Source organism: Protopterus annectens, chromosome 2.part0, assembly GCF_019279795.1.
Source record: "Protopterus annectens isolate FY-2018-M chromosome 2.part0, PAN1.0, whole genome shotgun sequence".
NCBI lineage: Eukaryota > Metazoa > Chordata > Ceratodontiformes > Protopteridae > Protopterus > Protopterus annectens.
The window spans coordinates 319,573,526-319,599,550 of record NC_056728.1 but is presented as its reverse complement, the minus strand read 5'-3'; the positions used below and the strand labels follow the sequence as shown (position 1 = coordinate 319,599,550).

Here is a 26,025-nt window from a genome sequence, read left to right as displayed (position 1 = left end):
GGTTTTCCATGGTGCTTATAGCAGAAATTAATGCAATGGCCTATCCCTTTGGAAATAGTTTATTTTGAAATAGCCTTCCCCTCTGCCCCTTGGAGGTTTAGTCCTGCCAAGTAGAATCTAAGTTGTCTGTGCACATTTAAGGAGTGCAGTATCCGTTCCCCTTTGTTCTGTGGATTAGGAAAGAAGGTTGGCAGATGAACGGACTGATTAAGGGCCACACTAGATACCACCTTGGGCATGAAAGAGGGATTGGCCCTGAGGGACACCCTGTCTGCATGAAAGAGGATGAAAGGCTCCACTGCCATAAGGGCCTGTAATTCAGATACCCTTCTTGCTGAAGTGATTGCTAAGAGGAAAGCTGTTTTCCAAGAAATGAATTTTAAGTCTGCAGTAGCAGCTGGCTCAAGAGGAGGAAGAGTGAGTTTCTACAATACAAAGTTAAGGTCCCAGGCTGGAGATGGAGCTCTCCTGGGTGGTCTTAAATTTTTGGCCCCTCTGAGGAACTACTTGAGCAGTGGATGAGAGAAGAGGGGAGGTTCTGTGTTATAATGAGCTGAAAAGGCTGAGGTGTGAATTTTGATGGAGGAGAAAGATGGGCCCTTGTGAAGCATCTCAGTTAAGTATTGCAAAATCTGACGTAAATTGGGCACTGCTGTGTTCATCCCTTGAGATTGGTTCCAGGCACAGAATCTTTTCCATTTTTCAGCATTAGATTTCCTAGTACTAGGCCTCCTTGCCTCGAAGATGATATCCATCACTGGTTTACTGAGGGATGGTAAAGGAGAGATTAGGTAATTAGCCTGGCTGCTAGGTTCAGTGTTTGAAGCTGAGGGTGCAGAATTTGATTCTCTTGCTGAGACAACAGGGTAGGGAATCTGAGGCAGGTGCCATGGGGCCAACAGTGACGCACTGCGCAAGAGGGGGTGCCATTGTTGGTGTGGCCAGTCTGGTGCAATCAAAATCATACTTGGTTTGTAGTACTTTGGAGAGCAGAGGCAGAGGAGGAAAGGCATAAACTGATAGGTTTTCCCAACTGAAGGACAGAGCATCCACTTTCCAGGCTTGTTTGTGGGGAGTCCTTGTGCAAAATTTGTCCAATTGATAGTTCTGGGAGGAGGCAAACAGGTCTGTATCTGGGCTCCCCCATTTGCTTGTTAACATGTTGAAAATCCTTGGTTCCAGTTTCCACTCATGTGGATCCATGAAGTTTCTGCTTAGTCCGTCTGCCAGTGTATTTAGTTTTCCTGGCAGGAACTGAGCTTGTAGATGCACTTGGTAGCTCAAGGCTGTGTTCCACAATGCCATGGGGCTAGTCTGCAGAGGGGGTAAGAATGTGTACCCCCCTGCTTGTTTATGTACCAAATAACAGTGGTGGTGTCCATCTTTACCATCAATTGTCCTGGAAGAATGTGGTCCTTGAAGGTGCCAGAGCATTCTGTACAGCTAACATTTCTTTTGATTGATATGCAGGTGCATTTGACTTTGGTTCCATTTGCCCTGAATGCACTTCCCTGTCAGGTGAGCCCCCCATGTATAGTCTGATGCATCTGTTTTTAGGGTTTGGGCGGCAGGGGTTAGTGTGAATTGTATTCCCTTGTTCTGGTGACAGGCCATTGCCCACCAAAGGAACTCTAGGCGTAGGCAAGGTATGATAGGAATCACTGCTTTTAGATCTTGAGAATGTTGACACCATAGGCTTTTTAGATACCATTGCAGTTTCCTCATATGCAGTCTTGCATATGGAATTAGAAGAATGCAGGAGGCCATGAACCCCCAAGGCTTGTAGTATTTGCCTTGCAGATAGCAGGGTTTTTGTGGCCACTTGTTTGAAGAAGGTAGTCAAATGAATTTGTTTTTTTTGGCTTGAGGAAAGCCATCTGGGAAGTTGTATTCAAGCTTGCTCCCAGGAATATAATTTGTTGACAGGGTACCAGGTATGATTTCTGTTAGTTTATGGTGTACCCCAGACAAGTTAGCACCGTTTGTACAAAGGCCAGAAGATTCAAACGTATGTCCTGGCTATCTGCTTGAATTAGACAATAGTCCAGGTATGGGTATATTTGAATATTTCTTTGCCTGCAAAATGCAATGACTGGAGCTAGGCACTTTGTGAATATCCTGGGTGCAGTAGATAAGCCAAAGGGCAGTTCAGAGAACTGATAGTGCTTGTAGCCTGCTTTGAAGAGTAGGTATCTTCTGCAAGATTCCCCGATTGGGATGTACAGGTATGCTTCCTTTAAATCTAGTGTTGCCTACCAGGCATCTTTGCCTAGCATAGGAAGCAACTGGTGAAGAGTTAGCATCTTGAATTTTGGAATCATCAAAAACAAAAAGGTGTTTAGAGTAGACAGGTCCAGGATAGGAAGCCATGAATTGTCTTTTCTGGGTACCAGGAAAAGTCTGGAGTAGAAACCTTGTCCCTTTTCCTCTTCTGGTACCAAATGAATAGCCCCCTATGCCTTGGAGGGAAAGTACTTGCTTTTGGGCCTCTGGCCACCTGCTAGGTGTTGGTGACGTGTGGAAGTGAAATCTGTATTCTTGGGACACTATATTTAAAACCCATTTGTCCTGGGTAATGACTTCCTAGTTCTTTGCATGAAGAACAATCTTTCCCCCCAAGGGGCGGTCAGTTGAGAAGTGCTTGGAAGTTTTAAAAAGAAGTCATTGAGACAGTTTACCATTGGGGGGGGGGGGTTATTACTCCCAGATTTGGAAGTGGAGGCTCCCCACTGCTTAGTCCTGTGCGTACCCTGGGACTGAAGCCTGGGTGCTCTGCTGGATCTGGGTTTGGACTGAGAAGGTCTGGAAGAGGCAGGAAGGGACCAATTCTTGGAAGGCCGATGCCTACTAAACCTTGGAGGTTGTACTCATATGAAATCTTTAACAGTTTGCATAGGTTTAGCTTTTTCGTCCATCTTTTTAAGAACTTCTGCCTTGTTGCCAAACATGTGGTCCTGATTTAAGGGAGCATCCAGTAATTTTGCTTTAACATGATCTGGCAAGGATTGCTCCTTAAGTCAAGCATGCCTTCCAAGTACAAACCCAGTTACAGCAGCCCTGCAAGATGCCTCTAGTGAATCAAAACCACATTGCAAAGTATGTTTTCCAACTTGTTCAGCTGAATGCAGTAAATCCTGTAAATCCTTATTTTCAGCACAATCAGGAATCATCATTTTCTGTTCAAGCAATCCAGTAATATGCTGCTGATACTTTAACATATGAAAATGGCAGTTTAAGGCCCTAATGGCCAAAGTTGCAGAAGTGTATACTTTCTTACCCCATCTATCCAGTGCCCTGGAGTCTCTATCAGAGGGGCTAGGATTTTTGGCAGTAGTAGCTTTAATGCCCTTGGGTCCCTGTGAAATGGTCTCAGGATCTGCAATAGGATTTTTGAAAAGGAACTTGAGAGTCAGGGACCCTGTAATATCCATCAGGTTTTCTGGGAGCAGGGGGTAAAGAGTCAGGGGCCAAGCTAGATTCCGAAAAGGCATCATCAATGTCTAGTACAGGAGGTATGGCTAAAGGCCTGTGCTGCGGCAGGAGTAAGAAATCCCTAAGCCTCTTTTTAGAATCGGAGAAATCTTGACTTTCCCAATGAAAATGCTCCCTGAGGGTATGCAAGGTTTCACCAAAAGAGAAATCCTCTGGGAGGGATGCAGAGGGAATAGAGTCCTCAGCATCAGAATCCACATAGGTAGATAAGGGTAAATCCTGGTCATCAGAGAAAACAGAAAATTCAGAATCCTGGTCAGAAGTATCATAAGCAAACTCAGTCCTAGGTCTCTTATAGGGGGATGGTTGGTTTCCCCTGATTAAAATAATAAGGTCTTCAGCCATTCTTATCTGTTTTTTAGGCATAGAGGCCTGGCCATGCGGTCTAGGTATCAGTTTTCTAGACATGGTTCGTGTTTTAGGCCTTGAAGAAGATGGCATTGGTTTAATATGCAAGTCGGTAGGCCTGAATACACCCTCAGAAGCCGGTGCCTGCACAGCGGCTCTGGACCCATCCAAGGTACAGACATCCACAGGTTCCACAGTTGAAGCATCTCGCGGCATACCTGACTCTGAATGGGTCTCAGTAGAGGCCTGTGAATCTGAAGTAGCGGGTATCAGGAGCTGTGAAAGTGTCTGAGTATCAGTGAACTGGCAACTGGCTTAGGAGAAGCATCGTCGGCAGCCTGTCTCTATCTTTGCGTTTTTTCAGAATGTCTGTAGTTGGATGGCTTACTGAAGATATATCGGGATAATTGAACAGAGCACCAAAATATTTAGAAGTGAAAATAAACAGATGACAGACAGTTCGTGGTTTAAATAAGGCACAAAACCGACAGCGAGGTATGTTGTGGTCAGGGCCTAGGCAAGGAATACAGTACAAATGAAAATCTTTATGAGGTATTTGCTTTCCACAAGAAATGCAATTATTTACTTTTACGGACATCGGTTTAGAGCAAGAAAATGTTTCCCCAACGGGGTACTTAGCTTTTAGTTGAAGACTTCGGTTCTGAAACTCGAAAACGAAAATTTCAGGAGTCGGCTGACCAGCACTTGCTAACTGCTTCTGCTTCGGGCACTGCACAGCAAGAAAGACTGATGTAATAGCGTCGGCTGCATGTTTTATACCCCTGATGACCTAACGTCTAAGAAGAGACAGCAACCGATGCAGGACCCAAGACTTTGTTAATCAGGCCAACTGAGGGCTACTGCAAGCAGATAACCCAAATGTGATGACTGCAACAGTGAAACATGAAGAACATCAGCTGGTGGTGGTTGTCTCTGTAAGGCCTGGAAGGCCTTAAAAAGATTCTGTGAAAAAATTTCCCATCCAGGGACAGGTTGAGGCCCCAGATGCTTTAGTTTTTTTTCCCCTTCATAGGGGCAGACGGCTGAGTATGAGTAGGAGCAGACATCTCGGTGGATGGTAGGGAGAGAGTAAGCCCTTCCAACTGTATGAGCAATGGTTCACCTCCACCATCAGGATCTGATGGCTGATTAACTTCAGAGGACATACTCCGTTTCTGCCATCCCAGCTTCCATCGAGGTTCCTGGGCCTGGTTGGGAAACTAAGGTCTGAAAATATCCTGGGCTTTCATCTGCTTCAAAAATCTCTCTGGACACCTGAGGCGCAGCGTGGGAATCCAGCCTGATTTCCTTGGCCTTCTTCCGCGGCGGCTCATCGGACATGCCTACTCCACCCTCCATACACAGCACGAGACACTGGAGCCTTTCATTTTCTAAGTATAGTTTTAACGTGGCCAGATGGCTATGGAGAGTTTTAGGTACAAAGGATTTGCAAATGGAGAACGTATAGTCATGGGCCTCCACTAAACAGAATACGCATTTTTTGTGCATGTCCTTGTGAGGAATTTGTCTCCTACAAGCACATTTCCCCTTTCTAGTGGACATGTATGTCTTAGAAATTAACAAAAGACAAGGAAAACCCAATAGAGTACTTATCTGTAGTGGCTGATTGTAGTGGTCGTCTGACAAGTGATCTGCTTCCTGAACTGGTGAACAGGAGTCAGACATTCACTGCGGCAGAAAAATGTTGGAGGGTACGTGCAGACGCTACTTTTATACCCTATGTCAGTTTATGGCTCTAACATAGGACGTCACATGTACCCTCTTGCTCCAAAGACTTTGGTATACTGGCCGGATGTCGGCACTGCAGGCAGCAACCTCCCTACTGTAATGAATACTGCAACACAAGAATAGGAGGACATCAGATGTCTGCCTGTGGCTAATTCCCAAATATAACTAACTGTGAGAATCACTGCAGCATTACAATGAACATTATTAAAATGACATTAAAATGTTCTTGAAGTCTGACCAGCATCTTCAAAAGTATTGGAAGAACTGACTGTCAATATTATGTAGCTGATAAGACATGCTCTTCTGAAATGGATCCTAACCAACATGTTTTTCCTCTGGCATTCACTACTACGAACATTCAGTGGACATTATAGCTTCCAAACAGAATCCAAAGAGGATCACTGCAACTGGTAATTTAATAATTTGATTCAGAGAAGTATCCAATGCCACTTTAGGAAAAAAAACACAGCTTAAAGGAACACCATGTCCTTGTGAAAGATCAAGTAGGGAGGTTTGCAAGATGAGGCTTGTACTTTCAAATTCTGGCAGCAGTGCCAACTTCAACTCTACAAATGTCACTGGTTCAAAAGGCAGTGTGGTCAAAGCCTGAAGCATCAGTGTAAAATACCAAGGGGGGAATGGGCTCTTTGATAGGGGTCTGAGCAGAAAAGTCTTCTTTATAAAGCTTTAGGACAAATAATGACACAAAGGGATTGTGATCAACAGTTAACTGAACTTGAATGGCAGAAAAGCTGACACTTTCTTGCAATAATCCTGCTAGAAGATCCAAACTAGAAGGAAGAGGTGCCAAAAAGGGTACAATCTGGCATCCTTGAGCATCACTGGAATTGGAGGAACTATGTGGTTAAAGTCAGGGCTTTCAGTGAGGATGGGTAAGACATGTCTAGAAGACGATCCAACACCCATGCAGTGTGTTTCAAGGAGGTCATAAATAGGGGGACCAAACCTTCCAGAACCAGAAGAGAGCAATGAATAACTGTCACCTTGCACCTGCAGGCTTTCGGCAGAAACGTAGCTATGAGGGTAAAAGGCGGGAAGGCATAAAGGAGACCTAAGGGGCCAATTGTGGACAAGATCATCCCTCTGGGGAAATCAGGGCAAAGTAGCTGCTGCATTTAGTGTTCAGATGTGAAGCGAAAAGAGCACAGCTGGCCCCAGTGATGGAAAGTCCTCGATACCACTGCTTGATTCAGGAAACGCTTGTTTTCTAGGAGTCAGGTCCACCATGTTGGGCTTCTTCAAAGCCCACTGCAAGACCAGATCTATGAGCTGGTCAAGAGGCAGGACGACCCAGGCAGTACATGAGCCAGCCCGAAAAGCTTCAAGGAATACTGACTCCACTTGGGATGGAGCTTTGGATGACCAGCACCCCTTTGCTTCATCAATTCCAGGATCTCTAAAGATGTTTTCCAGAGGGACCCCACCCCTTTGATGTTCGTACCTTCTGTGAGCGACTCCTGGGAGCAGTTATCATGCCTCCTCTTGTGTGTAAGCTTCTACGATTTTCCCCGGGGGGGAATCCAGAGAAAGTACAGTTATGTACACTTACCATAAATGCAGATGTTCAGTGTATTCACTGTTGCAGTCATCACCTGTGGGCTATCCCTGCTGTGGTAGCCCTCTGTCGGCCCGAATACCAGAGTCAATGTTTGTGTGCCAGCTGCAGTCGTCTGTAGTCTGACATCAGGTCGTCAGTGCTATAAAGCAAGGCAGCCAACATCATTACATCAGTTTTTCTTGCCCTAACCATCAGAAGCACAAGGGAAAAGAGAGAAGTGGTCCTGGTGGCTGAAAGCCACCTAGGGAAGCTTATGTCCCCCTAGGGGAAGATGTTAAACTGGGGATGGAGAGAGAGAAACCAAGACTGCAACAGTAAATACATGCAAATATCTACATTTATGCTAAGTGTACACAACTGTACTATGCTCTTTGTGTTTTACTGTTGCAGTCATCACCTGTGGGAGGATTCCCAAAACTGAGGAAAGGGGTGGAAGGATAGGTTGAATCCTAGGTATGGGTCAGGAGGCCCTGCAGAATTGCAGAGGCAAAGCCTGCCCTGGACTTAGAAAATAGGGATAGGTGGTAATGTTTTGTAAAGGTATGGAAAGAGGTCCAGGTGGCCGCTTCTAAGATGTCCCTGGTGGGTACTCCTCTGAGGAAGGCAGTGGAAGTGGAGGTTGCCCTAGTGGAGTGGGTACGGATAGACTTAGGGATGGTTTTCCCATCTAATCTGTAGCAGAAATGGATACAGTGTGAAATCTATTTGGAAATTGCTTGTTTGGAGATGGGCTTCCCCTCTGCCCCTGGAGCAAAGCTTACAAGTAGATGGTTTGCTTTTCTGAATGGCTTAGTATAGTCCAAATAGTAGCAGAATTGCCTGTGTACATCTAGTGAGTGTAAGATTTTTTCCCTCTTGTTTTGAGGGTTGGGAAAGAAGATGGGAAGGTGTATGGCTTGGTTAAGGGTCACATCAGATACCACCTTGGGCATAAAAGAGGGGTTAGTCCTCAGGGAGAGACTGTCTGCATGGAAAATGATGAAGGGCTCAACTACCACGAGAGCTTGAAGTTCCAAGACCCTTCTGGCTGAGTTGATAGCTAGTAGGAAGGCAGTCTTCCATGACAGGTATTTTAATTCTGTAGAAGCGGCAGGTTCAAAAGGAGGTAAGGTTAGACTTTCGAACACATAATTCAAGTCCGAGTGGTGTGGGAGGCCTTCTGCGAGGCCTGATATTAGAAGCCCCTCTAAGGAATTGCTTAATCAAAGGATGAGAGAAGAGGGGTGGGTCTGACTCAATGGGCTGAAATGGCAGAGGCATGAATTTTAATCGAGGAGAAAGACAGGTCCCTATTGAACAACTCTGCTAGGTAATCCAGGATGAGAGGGATAGAAGGTTGGGAGGTACTGACCCTTTTGATTGTTTCCAGAAGCAGAATCTTCTCCATTTTTCTGCATATGATTTTCTTGTGCTGGGCCTTCTGGCCTCTGTGATAATGTCCATGACCTGTTTGCTTAACAGGGAATCCTTGCTAGTTTTTAGTGAATAAGCCATGCTGAAAGACAGTCTGTGGGGTCTGGGTGAAGTACCTTTCCCCCACCTGGGTCAAGAGGTCTGACATTGGGGGGGGGGTAGCTTTGGGGGCTGTAAGGTCAAGCTGCGCAACAGGGGGTACACCAATGCTGTTTAGGCCAGTCTGGAGCAATGAGGATGGCCCATGGTTTCTCCTCTCTTATTTTGATCAGAATCTTGGGAATAAGGGGCAGAAGGTACGCATACACAAAGAGGGAGTTCCAGGAGTAGGTCAAGACACCCACCTTCCACGCTAGGAGGTGGAACACCCTGGTGCAGAACCTCTGCAGCTGGTGGTTGAGGTGCAAGACAGAGATCCACTTCTGGGGTCCCCCACTCCTGAGTGACTTGCAGGAAGAATTTTCTGTGGAGCTGCCATTCGTGGGGTCCACTAAGTTTCTGCTTAGGTGGCCTGCCAGGGTGTTGTTGACCCCTGGAAGGTATTGGGCAACTAGGTATAGCTCCATGGAAATGGCTGTAAGCCAGAGACTCATGTCTAACCTGCACAAGGGGTAAGATTGGGTGCCCCCCTACTTGTTGATGTACCACATCACTGTGGTGTTGTCTGTTTTTATAAAGACCACCCCTGGCCTGAGATGGGGTTGGCAGGAAGTCAGAGCCCTTTGTACTGCCATCATTTCTTTCTAACTGATGTACAAGTGAAGTTGCTGGGTTCCAAAGGCCTTGGGTACACCTGCCTGCTAGGTTAGCATCCCAAACAATGTCTGAGCCATCAGTGATGACGGTCTGGCCAGAAGGTCGGAGGATGAAGGAAGACCCTTGTTCATGACACAGGCCTCTGCCCACCAGAGAAATTCAGCCCTTATACATGGGATCAGATGAAGCATGGTCTCTAAGGATTGAGAGTGCTGACACCAAAGGTTCTTTAAGTACCACTGAAGTTTTCTCATGTGAAGCCTGGCGAGGAGGATAAGAAGGCTGCAAGATGCCATGTATCCCACAGCTTGCAGGAACTTCCTCGCAGTGAGGTGGCTTCTGGAAGCCAGCTGGGTGAAGTAGAGAGGCAGGAAGCTCTGCATTTCTGGGGATAGGAAGGCCATTTGGGATGCTGTGTCTAGCACACCTCCCAGAAAAGTAATTTTTCTGGTGGGGTTTTGTTTCGATTTTTTCTCGTTGATGGTGAACTCTAGGGAAGTAAGGAGAAAGAAAAGATCCTTGAGAAACTTTTCTTTGCACTCTGCCTGAATGAGGCAGTCATCCAGGTAAGGGTAAAGCTGTATATATTTCTCTGTCTGCAGAATGCTACAGCCAGAGCCAAGCATTTGGTGAATACTCTGGGAGCTGTAGATAAGCCAAAGTGCAGTGCAGAGAATTGAAAGTGTTGATAGCCTGCGCTGAAGCACAGGACATTTCTGCATGATTCCCTGATGGGGATGTGGAGGTAGGCATCTTTTAAGTCTAGTGTCACAAGCCAGGTATTTTTTGTTAGCATAGGCAGGAGCTGCTGCAAAGTTAGCATTTTGAATTTGGGGACCACCAAGGAGGTGTACAGTTTGGATAGATCCATGAAGGGGTGCGAAGTGCCCTCTTTTCTGGGAAAAAGTAACAGTATGGAGTAAAAACCTTTTCCTGTTTGATTCAGAGGTACAAGTTCCACTGCCCCCTGGGATATTAGAGCTTGGGCCTGTTTCAATGCCTCTGCCCATTGGTTTGGGGGGAGGTATAGGTACCCTCTTGGAATTGGGAGTTCACTGAAAGAGAATCTGTATCCCTGAGAAATTATTTTTAAGACCCATTGGTCCTTGGTTATAGAAACCCAATTGTCTTTGAAGAGGGTGAGCCTTCCTCCCAGTTTTTGATGAGCGAAGAGAGGGCAGACAGGAGAGGGATAGTCATTGTGAGTGCTTGCCATAAAAGCTTGGCTTAAAACTCCCTGCCTTGAAGACAGACGTGGCCCATTGTCTGCTACTTTGCTGGCCCTGGGATAGGGGCCTGGTTGCCTTGTCCCTGCAGGGCTTACCCTGGCCCTGTCTGCTGGGTTCAGGGAAGGCCCAAGTGCTTAGAGAGAAAGTTCCTGCTGAATCTGGGAGGTTGAACTTGAAAGAAATCCTTTACTGTTTCCATAGATTTTGCTTGGTCTTCCATCTTTTTAAGCACTTCTGCTTTTTCCCCAAACAGGCGCTCCTTGTCTAGGGGCTGTATCAATAAGTTTAGACTTGACATGATCAAGGAGAGGTTGTTCCTTCAGCCAGGCATGTCTCCTAATAAAAGATCCTGTCACTGCTGCCCTGCTAGAGGCTTCTAGGGAGTCATATCCACATTGTAATGAGTGCTTGGCCACTTGACAAGCTGAGTGTAGTAATTCTGCCCGCTCCTTGGAGTTGGCACAGTCAGGGGAGGAAGCAATCTTCTGCTTTATTTGTTACAAAGTGTGTTGTTGATATTTTAACATATGGAACTGATGATTGAGTGCTATGATAGCGAAGATTGCAGAGGTGTATACTTTCTTACATCTGTCCAGAGCTCTGGAGTCTGTCAGAAGAAGAGGATTCTTAGCAGAGCTAGTCTTAGCGCCTTTGGGTCCCTGTGTAATGACCTCCGGGTCTGCAGCAGGATTCCTATACAGGTATTTGTGAGAATCTGGTACTCTGTAGTACCTGTCAGGCTTACTTGGCGCAGTAGGCAGTGCATCGGGGCTAAGCTGGATTCATGAAAAACATCATCCACCACTTCCAAAATAGGTGGGATGGCCAGGGGTATGTGCTGGGACAGGTCCAGAAACTTCCTAAGTCTTTCCTAAGATTGTGGGAAGTCTTGAGATTCTCATTGGAAATGCTCCTTGAGAAAATGAAGGGTTTCCCCAAATGAGAGGTCCCCGGGGGGGGGGGGCAGATGGGGATGGACTCCTCTGCATCTGAATCCTCAAACTGTTAAGGGATGATGTTCTTCAAAAGCAGAATAATCAAATTCCTCAGACTCTTGGTCTGTCATAATTTCTGGAGAAGGATGACTTTTCCTTTTAGGAGTGGGGGCCTGAGTACCTCGGATAAGGAAGATGAGCTCCACCACTTTAAGCATTTGAACTTGGGGTGGGGGAGCAGTAGCAAGATGGTGGCTAGAAGCAGATTTCCTAGGCATGGCCTGCCTCTAGATCGGAGAGGATCAGTCAATCTCTGAGAAGCAGTAGTTTGATATGAAGACATCAGTAGTGCGAAAGGTCTCCTTGGAAGCCAGTGTCTGTGTCGTGGCTCTAGACCCAACTGAGGCAGAGACAGCAAAAGGCGCGGAAGACTAAGTAGATTTCTGCGGTATAGCAGACTCCGAAAGGGTCTCGGTAGAGGCCTGCATAGACAGCAAGTCGGGCATCAGGGGCTGCAAAAGCACATCACAGAATTCTGGAAAACTGATGACTTGCTTTGCAGTAGTGTTGTCAGTAGGCTTAGTCTTGTGTGGCCTGTCTATCTTTATCCCTACGTTTTTTCAGAATATCCACAGATCGACTGTTGGCTGACTGATGCCATAGTGGAATTCAAAGACGGAATACAAAATTAATTGCCTACATAGAGCTCTACAGCGAATGACTCTCGCATTAAAGAGGGCACAGAACCAGCAACGAGGGACGTTGTGTCTGGGCCTAAACAAGTGATGCAGTAAGAATGAAAGTCTCATTGTGGGATCTGCTTTCCACAGGCAAGACAATTAACTTTTTCAGACATCGGTTAGAGCAAGAAAAAAGGGTCCCCAACAGGATACTTAGCTTTAGACATTTTCTGCTGAAATTCAACTTCTGGTAGCAACCAACTGGCACTTGTGCCAACTGCTTCTGCTATGGGCTCCATGGCAAGAAAGACTGATGTAATGACGTCGGCTGCCTTGGTTTATAGCACTGAATACCTGATGTCAGACTACAGGTGACAGCAGCCGGTGCACAAAAACATTGACTATGGTATTCGGGCCAACCAAGGGCTACCACAGGTGATGACTGCAACAGTGAAACATTAAGAACATGTCTCTGAAACCAAATATGGACTTGGCAAGCAAGTGTCTTCGAGCTTAAATGAGGTTGGCTATCTCTGATGGACAGAATGCTTGGACAGAGCTGTAGAATCCAGTGAGAGTCAGGATGGAACCAAGCCAATGTGAGCAGCCTCCTCTCTAAACCTAGAGAGGACCATTTCAAACCATTTGAAGTAGAGAACAGAACAGATTATGTTCTCTCAGGAACCGAAGAACATAAGGAATGAATACGTCCAACCGCAACTTGATTCTGCTCTGAAGCTGACATCAGAGTGGAGCTGTCAAAGGCCAAGGCTCCAAGGGAAAGAGACGGCTCCAAAAACCTCAGTATCAATCTCAACAGAATCTCAGCCCCGGCCCCTTGGCCCCAAGAACCTTTGCAATCCAATGGAGCCACAGTCAAAAAGAGAAAGGAAAGAGAAAGATAAAACAAAAGTTGCTCTCTGCTCTGACAAGATTGCCTCCCTGGAGATGCTCAGCACTGTGGAACCCTGGCTGAAATGGGGAAGGAGAAACCAAAAGGGGGACTGGGAAAGACCTGGGACCCCAGAGGGGTGCCAGGAAGACCTCCATCTGAATCAGAGTTTTAAGAATTTTCATCATCCTATTGGCACTGGCTTCAGAAAGGTTTCTCATCGACCCAAAGGAAATGAGTGAAGACACCACCAAAGGTAGTCATGAAGACCAGTGTCTCTCTTGGAGGATGCAGAAATGGAGTCTGGGACTCTCCAGCTCCAGAGAGCAGCAGCATGAAGGAGGAGCTCAGATATGTTCTTGTTCCTGATGTGGTGTCTGAGCCATCATCTTGGGAGTATTCGGTACCTGCACTAACTGGAGAGGTAGATCCAGAGACCTCTTCCTGGGTTTGTCTTTTTGCTTCTACTCATCTTTACTCTTTTCCCTCTTTCTGTCTTTCTCTTTTGACCTCTTAGGTATATCCAATTTCTCAGTGAAAGGAGAAGCTGCGTTTGAAGTAAGAGAGGTCAATTCTCCCACTTGGGCAGGGAAGGATCCTCTACAATGAACTTATGACAACTCCACTAAAGCTCTGGCTCCAGGAACTGCACTTGTCGTTCAGTTGGTCTGCTCAAAGATAGTAAACACACAAGCTGCACGAGTCTAGTGGGGGAAAATCCAGTGCCCTCAGGCACTGCATTTTTTGAGCCAAAGGATTTCTTAGACATGTTGAAAAAAGAAAACTTGTACATGATTTTGTCACACACTGCACCAACAGAATCACAAACTCCAAGAACTTACAGACACTAAATGAAAGAGTGCTACTAATGAGTGTACAGTATTAAGAATTTTTATTTTTAAGATATGTAGGGAATAAGGTGGAAAGAACCTTCCCAATAAAAAGAAAAAGTAGGTTAAGCCAAGAATAACTCAAAGGGGATGAAACCATCCCTGAAAAATTACTAAACTGCCAAAACCTTAAATTCTGAGAAGAAAAGATATTTGAAGAATATCAACTTAGCTGTCACTGAGCCTTAGCAGATCACATCTGCTCTCTTCAGGCGGCAAGAGAGATCTGAGGTATTAAAGTAATCAAAAGGGCATTATGGGTAGGGGAGGAGCCTGACCTCAAGATTCAAAAGCTTGCAAAAAAGCACTGAGGTCAGATCTGAGAAACCATTCACTGAGTGAGATAGGCAACGCTGGATCTGAAATGGTGTGGCATCAAAGATTACAAATCCAATGAATCCAGGGTAAACTATGCCAAAACATAACAAAATGGTGTAGCAATCTTAATTAAGAAGGCCTGCAAGAAGTGAGGAAACACAGTGCAGGCAGTGAATGATTAGTCATCTGTGTACACCTATTAACAAGACTATCATTCAGATAAGCAAACAAAGAGGATAGTGTTGATTAGTTTTACAAGAAAGTACAAGCTGAAACTGACAGAACATGCAAACAAGACATAGTGGTCATGGGTGGCTAGAATGTGAACACTAGAGGTAAAGTAGTTGGAAAATATGGGTTCAGCTACAGAAAAGTAGCAGAAGAATGCCTAACAGTACCCTGTAAGACAACCACCTATTATTTTCAAACACCTATCAGCAACACAAATTGCAACAGTACATGCGTACTTCACCAAATAGACTGCACAAAAATCAAATTGGCTACGTCTGCAATAGTAAACAATGAAAAAGCTTAATACCAATCAAAACCTGGAACGTACTGTGGTATGCATAGCTGGCCTTAAGCATAGGCCAACTAGGCAGCCGCCTAGGGCGCCGCTCTAGCAGGGGTGCTTTTCCAGTATTTATTGGCTGTAAGTTGATCAGGATGGGGGTACAGAGTGGTGTCATGGGGGGTGCTGTGGAACTCTTTCACCTTGGGCACCAGTTGACCTAAGGCCGCTCCTGGTGGTATGGAGCACTAGCTTCTAGTAGGCAAAATCAAGCTAAAGCTGAAAAAGTCGATTAACCAAATTCAGTCATAACGGTTGGATGAAGAGAACTCCAATACTGCTTATAAGTGTAAAAAAAAGCTAAACCAGAGAAGAAATATAGGCAGTTATGGAACGTGGACAAGACAGAGAAATAATACAAAGAAAAATAATTAGAAAATACTAGAGAGACCAGACCAGTTACCAGCTTTCTTAAAACTATGAGAGATAAAAGTAAAATTACAGCCTCAAACTGGAAGACTAATAAACTTTAGGATGAATGAGGAACAATGCTAAGATGAAAAACAACATGGATTCATACTGAAACATAACTTTTCACAAGCTATACCTTACAATCATGAACCAACTATGGTGACAGAAGTAGAAAAAAGCACTTGCTAATGGCTTTCTGACTGAAGTATTGCAGCACACTACTGCAGATACTACAGAACCTGCAATAAGGCCCTGCCGGGAAATTTGGAAGACTGTGTCAAAGACTTGCTCCCTGAGTAAGTCTGACCCAGTACTGAAAGACTTGTTTTCAGTGTAAGTGATTTACCTTGGTGGAAGGTACCATCTGTAAAGACACCAGAATTCATGAGTAAATGACTTACACTGAGAACAAGTCTTTTGGAATCTGTCCCCCAATGTAAGCCTCTGGGCCACGCTGAGAAGCATAGATATACCACGGCGCATAGTGGTTTTCATGAACAATCGTTTACATCTATCAAAATGCAACTATGTGAACAGAACAAGGAAAAATGGCAGCTATATGAAAAGGCTTTATGCTTGTCTCACACTTTCTTTATATGCAGAACAAATCAAAGAAGCAGGATTACACGAGGGCAACTGATGTGTGACAACCAGACAAAAATTTAAAAAAAAACTGTGCTATGCTGATGCCTCATTACTAACTGAAAGTCATTATCTAGAATTCATGGTTACCAAAATTAAACAGGTCTCAAAAATGGGTTTGCACCTTAACATCAAGAAAACAAACATCATTACAACTATTAATCAATATCTTTACTCTAGATGGAGAAGAAATAGAAATACTAGAGAAATTCAGCCAGCTTAGATCAACAAATAATAATGAAGAAAAAAGCAGAAAATAAATCGGACAACTGAACAACTCTTGTTAGAATGGCCACAAAGGGACTTGATATATTTATGTGCAAACAAAGTCTCTCTACATATGAGGATTCAACTCATCCAAGACACCTGAAAGTTCGACAGTGAAGAACCAAGACAGAAAAATGCATTTAAATTATGGTGCAGTTGAAGAATACGGCATATACTATGGACTGCCAGAAAAAAAAATCAAATTGGTAATGATGACATCTTAAGAATTCCCTGGAAACAAATCAATTGAAGAATTTTGTACTTCAAACACATTGTGCAGAGAGAATGTTTATTAGAAAATGACAACATGCTTGGTAAAGCTAACTGTCAGTGTAAAAGAGGAAGATCAGTGTAAAAGAGGAAGATCAGCAATGTAATCTATTAATATGACTACAATGCTGGATGCTCCTCTATCAGAAGGAAGTAATGTGAATGAACACAGAATACAAGTCAGGACAATTATCTATCGGGTTGCCATGAGTTTGTTAGTATTTCGGCTTTTCCCAGTTAGGGGTCGCCACAGTGGAACTCTGGTCCGCTACTGATTGGCAGTAGTTTTTTTACGTGCCGAGTTTGCCAGCCCTGATGCACAACCTTCAACTAAGGTACGCCCATTCACGCATGTTTCCACACAGAAGATGCTCTAGCTGAGAATCGAATGGCACAACGTCTTGCTGTGAGGCGACAACGCTACCGCAGCACCACCACTGCAGTTATAGGGTTGCCATGAGTAATAAAATAAATTCCATACATTTACTTAACCATGTCACTTAGTGTATTTGCAAACAAAGTGGGCTTTACAATGCATGCATTTGTGCATATGCGGGTTTTCAATGCTTTTACTATTGTCTGTGTTGTCATTTATGGCTGAGTGTACTTGTCTTGTAGACAGCCACACTTTTAATGTTACTCTGATGCATGTGTTAACCTGTGCTATTTACAGTGTATTACTGAAGATTTATGGGGCCTTCAATTGTTTTAACTAGTGAATCTTGAAGGATCTCTTTATAAAGGCAAAGGCATTTGTGCAGGGGGATTCCTTATTCTAATATGGGGAGAAGGAAGCTGTGGCTCCTTCATATCTACTTATACGTACTCACTCAGACTGCTCTACCTTTGAGCTTACAATACTAACTCAACCCAGAGATGCTACAATCTCAGACCATCTGTTCATGGCTCTGCACATTTACTGTTGGTATTTCAGGGGTCACAAATATGGTGTCTCAGTTTCAACCACCACCCATTCCTTTGTGTGTGTGTGTGTGTGTGTACATACACACATATACATACCCATGTATTTTTGTCATTTACTGGTGCAGTCGTGACGCTTTCCAAACAAACTCCACCTCTTCAACACAAAGGAACCAAGCATAAAAAAGCCTACAGAAGAGGTATTTTCACAGCTGGGGAATCCTGCTCAGAGTCTCATAGCAAGCAGATTTACCATAGGCCTCCACAACAATTTTCCTTGATCCCTCCTATTACCATGATACATTAGCAATATAGTTGTTTGCCGCTGTTCCCATATGGAGTACTCCTCATTGGTACGTAGGTGATTACATTTTTGTGGCACTTCAAGATTTTTGTTTCCCAAGTTTTACAGTTTATTTCCCCAGGCAACCACTGAAAAGGAGCAATTCACCCATTCTGACTATCCCATTCAAATGCAAATGTTCGCATGTCTATATACAGTTAGGTCTGTAAAAGTGAATTTCCTTATAGGCTTGTTTTTCAGTCTTTTGGTAGCTTTCTGTGCAAAACCAAAGGGCAGTGAGGTCTGGGAATTTACTTAACTCCACTGTCATGCAGTCTCGGAATTGTTATATACAATATGCTATTTTTTGTCTTTTTTCCCTTTAGGTTTGATTGTTTTTTGATTTGATCTAAAAAGACTGCTTTTTGTTTTCTCTGTTGTGACAGTTCACTTAATGAGACAATACATGTATATGAATGACAAACACCCGTGCATCTAACTTTTAGGAATCAAATGCTGTCCCAAAATGCGAAACAGCAAATGGCTAACAAATTCCTCTAGTGATGTAAAAACCTTCTCTGAACCTTCCAGCACACCAAACAGTTGCCAAGTAATATGACAAGATCTATTTTCTAATATTCCACATTCTTTGCAAATAGAGACTGCATTAGTTTGTTGTAATTACTTGTCAACTGTTTAAGAATTTTTTTTTATGTATTCTATCATCTTAGAACAACTTGTCCACTGTAGAACTCTGTCTAGTTTTTAGGTACAGTAGTGTGATGACTACAACTACCAGCCACAAGTAACATTACGCACAGCATTCAGTCTGTGGCACAGTAACTTTTCATAATTAGTCATGGACAGAATAAGAAGAAATGTGTGGTATCTAGAAAAGTGCCATTTTGGACATTTACCTCATTTCTTTCAGTATTGTACTAATGTTAATGGATTTTCCTCCATTGTGAAGACTTTGAGCTCTGCTTATTCATCCATCCATTTCCAAACTCCAGCAAAAAGGAAGTATTGTAGAAAGGAAGGCGCAGAGTTTCAACTAGCTATGGTAGCAAGTGGCACTAACAAAGCTCTAACATGCTATAGATGTCAATGTCAAGCAATGATATAAAGTAAATCGGACTACTTCTTTCGGCTTTTCCCAGTTAGGGTCGCCACAGCGGATCACCTGTCCGCTCATGAATGATTAGCATACCTTCAACGTCAAGGGAAGTCATTATGGTACAGGAAATGTGGTTTCAACAGAAGTTGGTAACGGTAATTAATCTGCCAAACAAAATCTACAGTAAAGACTATTTGCTTGGTCGTCTCTCTCCACAAGGTCCCTCAAGTATGGCAAACATATTAAATTCAATTATTCTACAAAGATAGACAGAAGACAAAGGGCAAGATATCAGACAGTAATGTGTGACAATGGTCCTGTTCATTACATCTATTACATTATAAGTGGAGCATATGGCATGCAAGTAACAATGCTAGTGATGCCTCGAAACACTGGAGTATGCAGGTCCTTGGAATCCTCCACCCATTCCTTCACAACACTACTGGTTTGGATCAAGCAGCTGCTACTGAAAGTGAAGCACACAAATATGAATAAAGAATCTATTGGGTACAGCAGAGGACATCTGAGGTATTTTTGCCTAGATACTCTGCAGCCCTGAAACCTGTCAAATTGGTATACACCAACATGCAGTGGCTTTGCAAAAATATAGGAGAATTTTGAATATCAAACAGTGTTCTCCTTTAAAGTTAATTTTTGCAGGGAAGTAAAGCCCCCCCCCCAACCCCTCCAAATAAATATAAATACACACAATATATATATATATATATATATATATATATATATATATACACACACACACCTACTCCGAGGTAATCTCTGCTTAACATATAAAGCTATGTCAAACCCAGAGCTGTTGGACATGCTACACCTAAAGAAATCTCAATCCCTCCGAGCTACATGATCTAGAGACCTAAACCTTGTCACCACAATAAACAGGACACACTGGAGGGATAGATTCCTGTCCCAGAGGCTTCCTATACTCTGGAACAAGCTACCCATCTATGTCAAGCAAAGTTCTTCATTAGCACTCAAGAAAAATCTTGATGAGTGGATGGGAAATAGGAAATACACCCCGGGGATCACTTCTGTCTCTCTGTTCGACAGTGGCACAGGAAAATAACTTTCTTGGGTGGCATAAGCTATGGAACCTTGCTGGCTAGGCTTACATAGGCCCTTGGGCAGATAACCTAGTACCTACCTATGAACCCATGAGAGAGAGAGAGAGAGATATCTACACACATATACATACACATGCGCATACATGCCATACTTCAAAAAAATTGAATGAGAGAAAGTCTCAGAACTGGTATACAACTGCATTTTTGGTCAGTCTCATTATTCCAGGACTCGCACAAAGTCTCAGAATATAAAATGGTTGCCTCCAAATCAACCTGCATGTTACTGGTGACATCATATTAATGATCTACTTTTGGTATATACCAAATCAATTAAGACCTTGCCAAGGCAACTTCTTTGTCTTGTACAACTTGCATTAAATGAAGCTCTTCACTAAAACAAGGCTCCACTGAGGGTAAATCTGTTGATCCAGGTACAAGTATACTACACGTAAACGCTTGAAGCAGTAATCAATGAATACAAGAAATCAGGGTGGGGGGTCTTGTATTTTTATGATTATCTTAAGGGTCTTTTTTCAATCCGAGAAAAGCTTCCTGCAATTGAATCAGCCTTTGGAAGAGAATGAAGTTAGGATCTACATCCTAGACATTCACCACTAATAGCTAGAAGACACATGGAACTTTTCTTTGATCTTATTTAAATAATGTTACAATACTAGTACAATTAGTGGTTGACAGCTGTATGCCACTAGCAGCTTTATTCAAGTAACCATTTAGTGAAATATGAAGGAACATGCAATTATGATGGAATTCGGTAACTTACTTTTGCTTCCCATTCCATTCCTGCTACAGAGATCCCCAACAGTACAACAATGGTGATGGCTCCAATTATCCTAATGTCATTAACTTCATCCACCATATTTGCATTGTTGACCTAAAAGAAAACAAACATCAACCAAGAACACAAAATTAGCAAATGCTGTTCTACAGACAAAGCTAAGAAATTTAACCCTTAATAACTTGAGTTGCTATGTTGTATACAGTTGCAGTCGCTTCTCAATTGCTTAAAAGACATCCCCAGAAATCCTTCAAAGCATATTCCTCTCACTTGCATCTCTCTTTAGAAAGTTAAATATTAAAGCTTACTTGAAGTAAACCAGACAGGTGTGCCACATACCAGCAAGGGTGGGCATTTTTCCTGTCACAAGAGACAGTGTACAGTAATGTGAGCAATCCTTAACAGGCAAGGCCAGTGTGGAGCACTTAGCAGTCCTTTTCCCTATCTACAGAAGGCTACAGACTCCAAACAGCAGCCTTTCTCATTCCTCAGAAAAATTGCTATGGGAGGCGTGGCTTGGATGGCAAGCTGAAAGCAGCAGAGTCCTTGAGCTCTGCAGTCTTCACTTTATCCTGACAGGATTTATTTATTTAATTTCACCAACAAAGACCTGAAACTACTAAAATCAGATTCTGGAAGTCATAAGCTACAAGTTGGTGTAATTTTTAAGCTAAAATGTTCATATTTTTCTGTCAATCTTTCTAATAGAAGAGACACTGAAACCACATTCACAAAGGAAGATGAGCAGCTCCAAATTTTCTCAGCAAGAAACTCCAATGAAGAAAGAACTACAGGCAATCCTTACTACAGTTCAAGACTTGGTGGGTAAAATAGAGAAATTAAACTTAAAAGTAGACAACATAAAAGAAGATTCCACCAAACAAACAACCTTATTAAATGAAGTCCTTAAACAACAAACTACCCAGATTGCCACTTTAGAGGATTCTGTAACAGATATGGACTACAGGTTAACAGAAAGAGAAACACTTCACTTCAAGAAAACACCAGACTCATCAAAAAGGTAGATGACACTGAGAATACAACCAGGTGAAACATAAAAATCGACAGCAGATGGAGGGGGACAATATGACTCATTTCCTGACTTCTTGGATTCCTAAAATCCTAAATCTACCTGAAGCACTATCCTTTGGGATAGAAAGGGCACACAGGTTTTAACAACTTTTGTATCCAGTAAAAACAGCCGCCCAAGATCTCCACTCAAGACAAAGACCTTGTTTTAAAAACTGCCTGGTCAGTTGCTCCATTAAAAATTGGTGACCAAACTATCAGGTTTGAGAACGAATTTTCACCCCTTGTAATGTCCAAAAGAAGAACATGCGTCCCTCTAATAAAACCATTAAAAAAGAAAGTAATCAAAGGTCAACTCATTCCCAGCAAGAATAAGACTATCCCTGCGAGAAGGAAAGAGAATTTTTGACTTTCTTGAAGAAGCATCCACATAAATCAACCCCCATGGATTCTTCAATGAACTTAAAAATACAAGCTTCAAAATATGAGTTGACTATTAAAGAAACCCAGAGACAAATTATATACAACTTCACATTTTATGTAAGTTTTTGTTTTCTTCCTTCTAAATAATGTGGAATCATACACAAAAGGTACTGTAACTTTCCTTTTTTTTCTCTCTCTCCTATTATCTTTCTCACCACAATGCTAAATTTATAGATAATGTACAGTGGATATAAAAAGTGTACACACCCCTGTTACAATGCCAGGTTTTTGTGATATAAAAAGTGAGACCACAATAAAATAATTTCAAAACTTTTCCCACATTTAATGTGCCCTATAACCTGTACAATTCAATTGAAAAACAAACAAACTTGTTGGGGGAAAATATAAAAAAATAATAAGTGTACAATAAGCTGGTTGCATAAGTGTGCACACCATTAAACCAATACTTTGTTGAAGCACCTTTTGATTTAATTACAGCATTCAGTCTTCTCAGGTAGGAGTCTATCAGCATGGCATATCTTGGCAATATTTGCCCACTCTTCCATGCAAAAGCACTCCAAATATGTCAAACTGCTAGGGCATCTCTTGTACACAGCCCTCTTCAGGTCACCCCACAGATTTTCTATTGGATTTAAGTCTGGGCTCTGGCTGAGCCATTCCAAAACTTTAATTTTCTTCTGGTGAAGCCATTCCTTTATCGATTTGGAAATATGCTTGGAGTCATTATGTTGAAAGGTGAAATTCCTCTTCATCTTCAGCTTTCTAGCAGATGCCTGAATGTTTTGGGCCAAAAGTAACTGGTATTTGGAACTGTTCATAGTTCCCTCCACCTTGACTACAGCCTCAGTTTCAGCTGAAGAAAAGCAACCCCAAAGCATGATACTGTCACCATCATGCTTCACAGAGGGGCTGGTGTTCTTTAGGTGATGCGAAGTGTTGTTTTTGCACTAAACGTACCTTTTGGAATTGTGGCCAAAAAGTTCAACCTTCGTCTCCAACCACAACACATTATCCCACATGCTTTTGGGAGACTTGATGTATTGTTTTGCAAATTTTAGCCGGGCCTGGATGTTTTTGTGTGTAGTAAAGGGCTTCTGTCTTGCAACCCTACCCCATAGTCCAGACATATGGAGAATACGGGAGAATGTTGTCACATGTAGTACACAACCAATACCGGTCAGGAATTCCTGCAGCTCCTTCAGTGTTGCTCTGGGTCTCTTGGTAGCCTCCCTGACCAGTTTTAGTCTGGTCTTTTCATCAATTTTGAAGGGACATCCAGTTCTTTGCAATGTCACTGTTGTCCCATATTTTCTCCACTTTTTGATCCATGGTATATCCAATGCTACGGAAATTTTTTTAAACCTTCGCCTGACTGATACCTTTCAACAATGAGATCCCTTTGATGCTTTGTAAGCTCTCTGCGAACCATGGCTTTTGCCATAACATGCAACTAAGTAAATGTCAGGAAAATCCTACTAGGACAGCTAAACTTTATTTGGGGTTAATCAGAGTCGCTTTAATTGATGGCAGGTGTGTACCCAAGAATTAATGCTGTAATTAAATCAAAAGGTGCTTCAACAAAGTATTAGTTTAAGGGTGTGCACACTTATGTAATCAGCTTATTGTACATTTATTTTTTTATGTTTTTCCCCTAACAGATTTGCTTGTCTTTTAATTGAATTGTACAGGTTATAGGTCATACTAAAGGTGGGAAAAGTTTTGTAATGAAGAAGTTATGTCTTACCATAACGTTCCATCTGTGTTGTTGATCTTCTTCCATTCATCACTGATGGGTTCGGTTCCAAGGGTTCGGAACAGAGTCGGCCAAATACCAAGCTTGCGTACACAAAAAAAACTCTTGAGCTAAGCTGCTACCCACAATGTCCTTCTCCCAGTTACCTTACATCTAGTTTGCATGCAACATATATAAGTAAAAGCAGAGGCCATTTCTGCGCAAAAACCCTGAAAAACACCACAAGGACCCATAAGATCCACCAGGAGCCTTTGGTGGGGGACAGAGGGTGGGATGTGATGAATGGAAGAAGATCAACAACACAGATGGAATGCTATGGTAAGACATAACTTCTTTATTTGATGTGGTTAATCTTTTTCCCCATTTATCACTGATGGGACAGAATCTCAAGCTACTTGAAAACCTGGGTGGCCCTTATGGAAGAACATTCATGAGTACCATTGAGCCAAAGGCCGCTCTTCCCCTGAAGACCATGTCCCATTTGTAATGTTTGATGAAAGTATGGGGTTTAGCCCAAATGGCTGCTGCACAAATGTCGTCCATAGAAGGTCTGGAATGAAAAGCAACAGAAGTTGCTATGGCTCTCATTAAATATGCTTTGATATTGACAGGTTTAGGTTCATTTGCTTGTGAATATGAAAAGGTAATACAATCTCTGAGCCATTTTGATAGTGACTTTTGATACGGCACATCCTGTTTTCGACTCCAGAGAAAGATGAAAAGTTGGTCTGACTTGCGGAAAGATTTACTCTTATCCAAGTAAAAACGCAATTGTCTATGTACATCCAATGAGTGCACACAGTATTCTCCTTTATTGGAATAATTTGGGAAAAACACTGGAAGTTCAATGGACAGGTTGACAGAGAAATCAGAAATCACTTTGGGGAGAAAAGATGGATTAGTATGAAGAGATACTCTTGTCTTTATGAAAAATTAAATACGGACTGTTGATGCACAAGGCTTGTAACTCCGATATCAGTCTAGCTGATGTGACCGCCACCAAAAATAGAAATTTCCATGATAGAAATTTAAGGTCACATTTTGCAGCAGGCTCAAAAGGGGGTAAAGAGAGACTAATAACAGAGAGAGATTCTATGTCTCTACAGGCTGCCTGATTGGAGGTCTGCTATAGAAATCTCCTTTGAGAAAGGTCTTGCAAATGCAGGTGGAGATGATTGGAATGCCTTCTAGACCGTTACGAAAATTGGAGATAGCTGCCAAGTGGACTCTAATAGCAGAAGCAGATGCTCCATTCTCAAAAAACTCAAAGGTAATGAAGTATAACAGATACAGGAGCAGAAAAGAGGTCTAACATCCATTGTTTAGACTAGAGCATGAACCTTTTCCACTTATCTCTGTAGAGTTTTCTGGTGGATGTCTTATGGGAGAGGCCAGAATAATATTGCTAACAGGTGAGGAGAGGATTTCCTGCCTGGCGACTAACGGTAGTGGAGAAACCAAGCTGTCAGCTTGAGAGTGGACAGATTTGGGGGAGACAACACTTGGGGGTGAGAGATTAAGTTCTGACGAGTGCCCAGGATCCATGGAGGTTGTAATAGGTGACGCCGGAAGAAGGGGAACCAAACTTGTCGAGGCCAGAATGGGGCAATGAGGATCACCTTGCATCTCAACCAAACTGTTTTCTTCAAAAACAGGGGTATCAAGGGAATTGCAGAATAAGCATAGAGGAGACCCGTGGGCCAATCCTTAGTCAAAGCGTCTCTTGGTGACTCCCCCTCTGGGGAGGGGAGGGCAAAGAAGCTGGTGCATTTGTTGTTTGAAGGGGAAGCAAAGAAATCGAAGCAAGGCTGGCCCCAACGGCTGAAAATTTCTGCCGTCACATTCAGATTGAAAGACCACTCGTGTGGCAGAAGGATGCTTCTGCTCAGCCTGTCCGCAATCACACTGGAGCTCCCCGGGATATGCATTGCTATAAGAAAGTGGTTGGAAGCTATTGCCCAGTGCCAAATTCTCATGGCTTCTCAACACAAGGGGTAGGATTTGGTCCCTCCATGGTTATGTACTGGAATACTGACATATTGGCTGAATGAATCACAATCGATCCCGATGCAAGGAGCAGACGTAGTGTCTGCAATGCCAACAGCACCGCTCTCAACTCCAGAACACTAATGCAAGTTGGCCTCTAAGCTGGACCACGTGC

At 43.1% G+C, this 26,025-nt stretch overlaps 1 protein-coding gene across 2 annotated transcripts in view; it reads right to left on the bottom strand.

The window, feature by feature from the left end:
• The window catches only part of SLC12A2 (solute carrier family 12 member 2), a 2,115,502-nt gene that overhangs the window by 1,343,636 nt on the left and 745,841 nt on the right, over nt 1-26,025 (bottom strand). For both annotated transcript variants that reach the window (XM_044060802.1, XM_044060801.1), the window contains exon 6: nt 20,624-20,734. In XM_044060802.1, coding sequence (XP_043916737.1) covers nt 20,624-20,734 — 111 coding nt within the window. The remainder of the gene's footprint in view (nt 1-20,623; nt 20,735-26,025) is intronic.